General features: G+C 42.6%; 1 protein-coding gene across 4 annotated transcripts; it reads left to right on the forward strand.

Moving 5' to 3' along the window:
* The first annotated feature begins 654 nt into the window (after window positions 1-654).
* gtpbp1 (GTP binding protein 1) lies at window positions 655-9,443 on the forward strand. 4 transcript variants are annotated; one of them, XM_020102883.2, is made up of 15 exons: window positions 657-786; window positions 884-1,166; window positions 2,891-3,002; window positions 3,191-3,371; window positions 3,655-3,838; window positions 4,046-4,210; window positions 4,628-4,751; window positions 4,898-5,012; window positions 5,134-5,278; window positions 5,391-5,573; window positions 5,739-5,874; window positions 6,257-6,435; window positions 6,695-6,856; window positions 7,121-7,171; window positions 7,868-8,936. In XM_020102883.2, the coding sequence occupies exons 2-15, from the start codon at window positions 972-974 to the stop codon at window positions 7,982-7,984; spliced, it is 2,049 nt and encodes a 682-aa protein (XP_019958442.2). In that variant the 5' UTR covers window positions 657-786; window positions 884-971; the 3' UTR covers window positions 7,985-8,936. The 4 variants fall into 4 exon arrangements, with proteins under 4 accessions (XP_019958444.1, XP_019958442.2, XP_019958443.2 ...); XM_020102884.2 differs by having other exon boundaries at window positions 6,743-6,856; XM_020102885.2 differs by lacking the exon at window positions 7,121-7,171 and having other exon boundaries at window positions 655-786; window positions 7,868-9,443.
* The last annotated feature ends 281 nt before the right edge of the window (window positions 9,444-9,724 follow it).

Genomic DNA, 9,724 nt, shown 5'->3' on the forward strand with positions numbered 1-9,724 from the left:
TTGTATTTAGCAGAGCGAGGAGGGGACTTTCTGGATTGTTTTCCCAACACAATATCACCCACTCTGTTGAACAATACAGCACTGCTGAAGGATGATGAAATTATAATGAGCAAAGTGTAATTTGAGAATCCCTATATTTGTCTCAGTGACTCTGTTAAATTAGTTTTTTGACTTTCAGTTTCGATTAAACTCATCATTAAATCATATTTCACAGTAAAATATAAAATGTTTGAACTTTGATATAAGCTGAAACTAAATCAAAGTTATTCCATTAGAAGAAAGTGTTATTATTGTATTACTACTATTATATTACTACTACATAAGATCATTACATCTGTTTCATGAAAGTTGCATCAACTCGAACATCGTTTATGTTCAATTCTTTCATCATGCAAGCTCTTAAGTGTAAAACCAGAATCCTTGTATTTGTCTCATTGTCGATTCTGTTAAATTAACAGTAAGAGAGTAGATCACAGAAAGTGCTGTTATTATTCTAGTACCATTGTATTCCCACATAAGCTCGTTACATCTGTTTCATTAAAGTTGCATCAACTGAAGTTTCACTGTGATTACACCTGGTCAACCTGTAATCATATGAACGACCCCCTCACTGTGATTGGTCCACAGGTTTCATGTTCACAGACACCGAACCACTATTGGTGGAGAGACAGGAAGTAGGCGTGTACACACGAGCCTTCTTTATTATTATGAATGAGGCAGATGCTCTTATTTCTAAATGGCTCGAACACAAACTGACGCTCAAACAAACCGCGTGTGATGTTAAAGGTAACTATTGTCAACTGTTTGACTCGGTGTTAGCGGAGGTGAAGCTACTGTTAGCACTGCTCTGACCTGTGTGTGTGTATGTGTGTTTGGTTGACAGGACTCCTGACACACACACACACACACACACACACACACACACACACAGAAAAAACATCAACAGCTTCAGATCCAACACTGGCACAGAAATGGCATCGCTAGCTGCGGCGGATGAGCCAGGTTCGAGCCCGGGCTACATCCCGCTGGCTGATGCTTTAGCCCCCGCGAGTATATTCGCTCCGGACCGGGGAGGATGCGGGGACGACACCGGGGACGAGTGCTTTGAGGACGAGGACCTGATCAACGGCGAGCCCGAGGACCGCGGGGTTGACTTCACCAACAAGGTAAACTAGGCCCTGGACGTATCAGCTACGTGTGGCTAATGTTAGCTTGCTGCTGCTAACGAATGAATGAAACAAATGCTGTGTTATTAGCAAACACTGTTAGCTTCTCTGCACTGTTGCCTCCCAGCACCTTGGTAATAAACTGCACACAACACTGGGTTTGTGGAGTCGAGGGATTTGTTGTTGCACTAGCAAAACACACCGCAGCTAACGTTAGCCTAGCCGGACTGTTTATTATTCATTACTTAGAGAAAACCTTTATGCTAACACTAGCACGTCTGTAGCTTTCTTTATTCACTATCAGGCTGTGAGTGAGGAAACATGAGAACAACACGAACCAGCCCACAGGCTGATGAAACACAGGGCAACAACACACGGAGGTGGGGTTCTCCAGCTGATGTTTACATACGTGTGTTTACATGTATGTGGGAGGTCAGTGACACATTACAGTGTTGTTACATGTTTCATAAACAGCTGATGGATCAGGGAGGCCGCTCCTTTTCACCTTTGGCTCCTGTCATCACTTTGTGTCAGCCGGACACTAACTTCATCAATAAACCAATAACTTTTAGTATCCAGAAGAAAGTAAGGGAAAGAGAACAACCACCGGGGACACAAAGGAAGAGGTGATGGTATCAAGAATGAAGTTTGGTCATTCAGGTCTAAACAGCACCCTTAGGATAATGAACTGGCATATGTGACTTTGGAATCAGTGGTGAACAGTGGAGCATATGTTTTCAGTCTGTCCACAATACCATCGACAGAGACAGACACTGAAAGACTCACTCCAAACAAACAGTTCAGAATAAAGTCCAAGAGAAATATTACAGAGGGATTCAGGTGATGCAGGATATAGGGCGATGTTTAGGTTTCAAACAAACACAACTCTAACATTATGCATCAGTAATGCACCAATAAGTGGTTTGCCAACCACCATTAAACATCAGAAGAAGAAGCATAACTTTGATTGACGTACTTATATAGAGATTATTCATATGATACCACAACCCCGAGCTGTTCATCTTAATGGAGGAAAAAAAAGTCCCACTACTTATAGTGCATTTGGTATAATTGCAAGACCAAGCTACCTCTACTTCCAGGGCAGGGCTCTCCCACCCATGACCTTACGATCACCATCGACAACTCTGTGGTAGCCCCCACCCAGACCGCAAGGAACCTGGGTGTGACACTTAACAGTCAACTCTCCCAACATTGCTGCAACAACCCGCTCGTGTAGATACATGCTGCAGAACATCAGGAGAATTCTTCCCTTTCTCACTCAGATGGCGGCACAGGTTCTGGTCCAGACTCTTGTCATCTAACACCTAGACTACTGCAGCTCCCTCCTGGCTGGTCTGCCAACAACACACAATACAACAAACCTTCACAAAGTTGAATCAAGTAGGGAGAGAAATGATTTTGGTCGAACCTAATCTTAGTAAACACCCTGAAACCGTTTTACTGTGGTAATGGTTGGAATCTATAGGGTTTTTTCCGTCTGTAAAAGCATTGATAACACTTGTTTCCATGTAACCTTGAGGTGTTTAATGGGAAGAGAGACAGCTGTGTTTGCATGTGGAGAACAACTTGTGAACTTTCTACTGCAGGGAAAATGTCCTGTTGAGAGCAGCCGCATCTGATGGAATCCCCTCTTATGTTTGAACAAGCATCTCGTCATAACATCAGTGTTCATTGTTCTTCCTTTCTTTCTTTGAACCCAATAGCAGGCTCTTGTTAGCCCGAATGGAGAGCAGTATGACTCGTTACTGCGCCAGCTACGGGACAGGATGGAAGAGGGATGCGGAGAGACCATCTATGTGGTCGGGATGGGCTCAGGTGAGAAACACACTGTGCACATGATGCAAATTATTCATCATTGTTTGAAAATTTACATTTATATTAGTTTAAATCCCTTCTTACCCATCTTTCATTCTGTGCCTGTGAATTTCATAACAAATCCCAGGGCTGTGTGTTGTATCATGTACTTACCTCTTGTTCCACTCCCTCCACCATCACTCTGTCAGATGGTGGTGACTGGGGTCTGGATGAGAAAGATATGGAGGCCTCTGTGGCCACAGTGCACTCTATGTGTGAGCAACTAGACGCCGACCTCATTCCACTTCGAGAGCGCAACGAGGCTGCAGGTTTGGTGCACGACTATCTGATCCGCAGGCGTGTGGGTGAGCTGGACTTCCTGGAGGTTAGGTGAGTGGTCAGAGAGCAGAACACAGAGGGTTAGTGCTAACAGCTAGTAGAGTCCACATGTAATTATCCACAGCTATGGTAATAGTTGTTTTTCATTTACCAGTTCAGGTGAAGTCTTTCCTCCAGGTTTCCAGCAGTGCACGTATCATGTCTTCCCCCTCAGTCCTCGATTTTCAGATTAGAAATACACACATTTATTTTGAATAAACTAAGTTGTTGACAATTATACAGTTGTGTGTGAAGTACGGTTGAAATGATACTCCGGTACTCCTGTGTCCCCCAGGGTTGCAGTGGTGGGTAATGTGGATGCCGGTAAGAGTACTCTACTTGGAGTGTTGACACATGGAGAGCTGGACAACGGCAGGGGCTTTGCCCGCCAGAAGCTCTTCAGACACAAGCATGAGATGGAGAGTGGCAGGACCAGCAGTGTGGGCAACGACATCCTGGGCTTTGACCAGGAGGGACAGGTTAGGGCCAGAGAGGTCTACTGGCTGGGTTGATTCTAAAAGAATTGTAATTGATAAACATTTAAAGCAGTGGTTGATTTTTGTGCTTTACAGTGAGGTGCTTGGATACATTTCCATTCTGAATGGAATGTTGAACTGACTTTTGTTTTAAGCAGCATATGGACAGTATGACTGCTGGGAATTGAACCCCTCTCTGTCCGTCCCTAGGTGGTGAACAAACCAGACAGCCATGGAGGAAGCCTGGACTGGACCAAAATCTGTGAGAAGTCCTCCAAAGTCATAACCTTCATAGACTTGGCCGGCCACGAGAAATACCTCAAGACTACTGTGTTTGGGATGACTGGACACCTGCCTGACTTCTGCATGCTCATGGTCAGAAAGGAGGAGCGGTCGAGGGGGGGCTGGTTATCAGGAAGGGGTGGATGTGGTTTTAGCTGGTGTGTGGGGGAAAAGGAAATTTGCATTAGGCGATATAAAAAAAAAAAAGGGCTCAATACATGATTTTACAGTATTTGTGTCTAATATTCTCATGGATGTTGAGGAGAAAGGGTTGTGTCCAATGTCTTTTGTGATTTCATAATTATTTGGGGTTTAAAAATAGACTTAAAAAAAGTCAAATGTGTCCTCTCAACAGTTAATTTTTACATTGAGCACAGATATATTGCATTATATATTATTTTTAGTGAAATATTTTAATTTGGTTAATAGTTTTAAATTGGTAATATTAACAATGTATATAAAGTGTCATTAGAAGAGAATAGAATTAAAGTTCTCTGTCTGTCTCCTCAGGTGGGCAGTAACGCAGGTATCGTAGGGATGACCAAAGAGCACCTGGGCTTGGCCCTAGCTCTGAATGTGCCTGTGTTCGTGGTGGTAACCAAGATAGACATGTGTCCAGCCAACATCCTACAAGGTCAGTCCCCTCTCATGTGAATGTTATAACTCACAAGATTGCCTCGTCTACACTACTGCAGATATCTATTTGAACAGATCTTTTCCTTTCTGTTTAAAAAAGGCTTTGTGGTGTAATTCTTGTGGATTTTGTTGTCCTTCTAACAGAGACACTGAAGCTGCTCCAGAGGTTACTGAAGTCTCCCGGTTGTAGGAAGATCCCAGTCCTGGTACAGAACAAGGATGACGTCATAGTTACAGCATCAAACTTCAGCTCTGAGAGGTATCAAAGTTTAATCGAGTGTAATAAGTTACTGGAACTGGAATTCAGCAAAAACAGTGAAAATGTAATGTGTGTGTGTGTGTGTGTGTGTGTGTGTGTGTGTGTGTGTGTGTGTTTCTAGGATGTGCCCCATCTTTCAGATATCCAATGTGAGCGGAGAGAACATGGATCTGCTCAAGATGTTTCTCAACCTGCTCTCCTCCAGGACTTCTTACCGGGACGATCAGCCTGCAGAGTTTCAGATAGACGACACCTACTCTGTGCCGGTGCTCAGACCAATCACAAACATAACACTCATTACATTTCACTGTGTGGAGTTATTAGATAAATCTACCAAACACACTCTTAACCATCCGTTTTGTTCCTTTAATATCTCAGGGAGTGGGCACCGTCGTATCAGGAACTACTTTACGTGGACTCATACGCCTGAATGATACCATGCTCCTGGGGCCGGACCCCCTGGGCAGTTTCATCCCCATTGCCGTCAAATCAATCCACCGTAAGAGAATGCCCGTGAAGGAGGTTCGAGGTGGCCAGACGGCCTCGTTTGCTCTGAAAAAGGTAGGAGGGGAATCGTCCCCCACAGTAGAACTAGTAGTAGTGAAGTTTGGGATTCACAGCATGGTGTCAGCATAATCTAGTCTCATTTAAAATGATTTGGAGTAATAATTATTAAATTAACAGTTGTGTTTTTCAACCCCTCTTTTCACACGACTCTTTGTTTAGATCAAGCGTTCATCCATAAGGAAGGGCATGGTGATGGTTTCCCCGAGGTTGAGCCCACAGGCCACTTGGGAGTTTGAGGCTGAGATACTGGTGCTGCATCATCCCACTACGATATCCCCCAGATACCAGGCCATGGGTGGGTTAAGGCTCATTTCTGCTGCCTCTATCAAACGTCTGTCATACACCATGTCTTCTATGCGTCCTTTACCATTGGCATGGTTGTTAAGCAACACATCCACTAGAGGGACCTGCAGAGTTAAGAGTTTATGACAGCTACAAACATAATGTATTAATTAATAAAGATGTATAAGCATACAGTACAATTTCTTCTTGTACTTCTGTACACTGCCCTTCACAAGAGGAGAACAATACAAAAATCTGAATTAGATGTCCTGAAGCCTTCTGTATACTGATGAGAATACAGAGCAGTAAAGTGTCTCGGTACAAATGTGATTCATTGTTGCTCAATATGCATAAACTCACAACGTTGTCCGTATCTCCTGTCCCTCCCCACTCAGTCCACTGTGGCAGCATAAGGCAGACAGCCACCATCTTGTCCATGAACAGGGACTGCTTACGAACAGGGGACAAGGCTTCGGTCCACTTTCGCTTCATCAAGACGCCGGAGTATCTGCACTGTGACCAGAGGCTTGTCTTCAGAGAGGGACGCACCAAGGCTGTGGGGACCATCACTAAGGTATCAAAGTCCTCTGGAAGACGGAGACAGTTTACATTGGGTTATGGCTGAAGTGATGTGACACGTGATAAACTCCTGAAGGGAATCTGTGATGTCGATGATCCACAAACGTAGGATGTGCTTTGTTAATAATTATTTTACCTACTGCCTTGTGAGACATGTTCCAGTGAGATAGGGCCTCGGACTGAGAAATAGATTTTGTTGTGAGAACTTTTTTAGTTTTCTTTACCTCTCAGATGTTTACTAAAATTCCTTTCAGCTGTTGCAATCCACCAACAACTTGCCGTCAAATTCCAAACCGCCACAGATCAAAATGCAGTCTACAAAAAAGGCTCCGCTCCGAAAAGAGGACGGCACCACGGCAGCTGGCGATGATGTAGCAACGATAGCACAGTCAGCGGGACCAAACACTACACAAGCAGTGAGTCACAAGTCAATGATATACATATGCAAATATACTGTGACATGCTGATTATTGCACTGCACATTGCTATGGATTTCCCATCTTTTAATGATTCTAAATTATCCTAACATTACTCCTCTCTTTCCTCCTCTTTATTTTTCCTCTGTGCAACATCTTATCCATTCCACTCTGCTTGATTTTGCCTTATTTCACCCTAAACTCTAATTTTGTCGCATCACTCCTTCACACCCTCTCCTCTGCTTGCCTGACTGGCTCCATAAGGGAGAGGGAGATGAAGACCCTCAGATAAAGGAGGGCAACAAAGAGAACAAGGTAAAATGGGTTCATTTAAAACAAACCAAAACAGTGGAGAACTTGAATAAGGGTGTTTGTTTAACAAAAAAAAAAGAAGATGGAGTTGGTACCTCAACCGTCTTGATCCTCGTAGGTTTTGAAGGTTGTCTGCTGAACGTCTTCATCAGCTGCAGCTTCTCAGTTTTAGCTGCGGGTTGTTGGTGAAAACGTTGCGCTGGAGATTCATGGTGTCAGCTGTAACCAATAAACTTGACAAACTAAATCAAATTTGTCTGCTCTCCGCATGCCGCCGTCTTGTCAGAGATTATTTATGAGCGAAGAAACTACACTCTGTAACACAACAGTGCAACCACGAGGGAAACAATTGTTTCTGCAGCTCCAAGAAGAGTAAGACATGTTAGTGTTTCGCTTCATGTGACCTAACTTTCATTCATACAACATCAACAAAGTTCATTTATATATTTGAACCATTGAAATGAATTATATTAAGGTTGGGACCAGACTCGTTATTTGCGGATATTCAAAAATAAAGAGATAAATTTGTGCCAAAAAAAATTGATCAGGACAAACAGTATAGATTTCTATATTTCAACACTTTTGAATTGACGTGTGTTAGCCAGCGGTCCAACCACAGCTCTAAGAACTATTAACTATCAAATGTACATTTGACTTTGGCCGTAACAATGTTTTCTTTTTGTTCTCTCTCCTTCGTAGCCAAAGTCTGGAGGAGGTGGGAGGAGACGTGGGGGCCAGAGGCACAAGGGAAAAGGCCAGAACAGCGGCGCCAACTCAACAGCAGTTCCGTCCCCATCGGGGACAGGAGGCTCCTGAACTGCCCTCTTCTCCTGCGCAAATCTCCCTCTGTGATCACTCCACCAAGTGTCTTCATCCCACAAACCATGAAAGATACAGACGTTTGCAGAAAGACACTCTCTTTACTCCAACTACTTCTTGCCTTTTTTTTTTTCTTATTGTTTTTAAAGGGAACACCGAGAATGATGCGTCCCAAACCAGAAGGCATGCAGCCTCTCTGTATTTTAATGTCAGCTGCTTTTGCGTTTTTGAAATGTTTGGATAATGGAAAACAGTGAGGTTTCTGAGGTTAGCCTCACTCAGGATGCTGATTTATGTAATTTTGTCCACGGAATCTTTAATTCAGTTCTCTGGCTCGGTGTCAGTGATGGGGAGGGTCCAGTATCAATATGAGCAGCTATAAATACCCCCCCCCCCATGCATTCCCTGTGTATTTGCAATGAAAAACAGTCCATGTTCTATTTATACTGCATATGTTAAATAGCTGTTAGTAGTGCTCTGTTTGGAACGATGCCACTGTACAAATGTATGCAAATCTCAAATGAATGTAGCAGAGGGCACAGTGATTTCAAATTCTAGATATATAGAAAATATAAGCTGTTACGTTTTATAATTGTCAGTTATTTATTCAGCAGCATACATACCAGCCAGAACGTTGGCTTTCGGATTGGTCTTAATCTTTCCACCTACTCTCAGCTGCGCTTTTAGACTGTTGTATCTGATGCTTCCACCGTCCTTCATATCCATGTACACACCGTATTCCAATAAGTGTAAGTACAAACAAATACAGCACATAATCCCATCATTCTGACAGTTGTTCATGATTTGAAAACATGCAGTACTTGCAGTGATACCTGTAACTCTAGTACCCCGTGTGTTAAGGCCGGTTGCTGTTAACATGTTGTGACATTTTAAACTTTGCCGCTTTAAAACCTGAACGTTAATAAACAGGCTTTACTGAACTTTTCAACAGCGTTTCTTCTTAAATTTGAGCATCTAAATTTTTCTAATCATGTATTAAAATAATCTTAACGAGTGAAAACATTATTTGACTTCAACTAGAGAAGGGATGGATGAGTTTACAATAGTCACCTGATTCTTTTTCTCAAATCTACTGTGACATGTTTAACGTACCTTTATAAGTAGATTTTTGCTACAATCTTGTAAAACTAAGTATGATGATTGTGTTTTCTGCACATCTGAGAGTGAAAGAAAAAAATCAATGAAATTACGCGACAGTTTCAAGCTTCATGCCAAGAACAGCAACACATTCAACTGATCTGCTGTCACCTCCACCAAGCAGGTTTGTTTTCACACGTTTCTATTTCCATGGGATTTTATGGAGGGCATGGCCATAACCAAAGGAGGAAACCATTGAGATTGTAGATCTGGATCAGGGGGGCAAGCCAGGATTTTTTTCACCTTCTCCAACATTGCAAAAGGCAATTTTTCAACATGTTCATTGATTATTTTAGAGAATTATTAATAGATTTTGATTTAAAAAAAACCCAAAAAAAAACTGGCCTGAGGGTTCATAAAAGGACTTTTGGGCTTGGTGGAGGTATGCGCACTACTGTGTGCCATTCTAGTTACTGTATGTAGCAAAGATCTAAAAATATACCTGATGAAAATGAAATAAGTGAACATAAAGCTTAGTTTCATTTTGCATTACAAAATAAATTCATTTAGTTTTGTTGACATTAACTCTCCAGTCCACACTTTTGGTCCAGAATTTACAGGCAACCCCCTGGTTTTTAC

Source organism: Paralichthys olivaceus, chromosome 5, assembly GCF_024713975.1.
Source record: "Paralichthys olivaceus isolate ysfri-2021 chromosome 5, ASM2471397v2, whole genome shotgun sequence".
In the NCBI taxonomy this organism is placed as follows: domain Eukaryota; kingdom Metazoa; phylum Chordata; class Actinopteri; order Pleuronectiformes; family Paralichthyidae; genus Paralichthys; species Paralichthys olivaceus.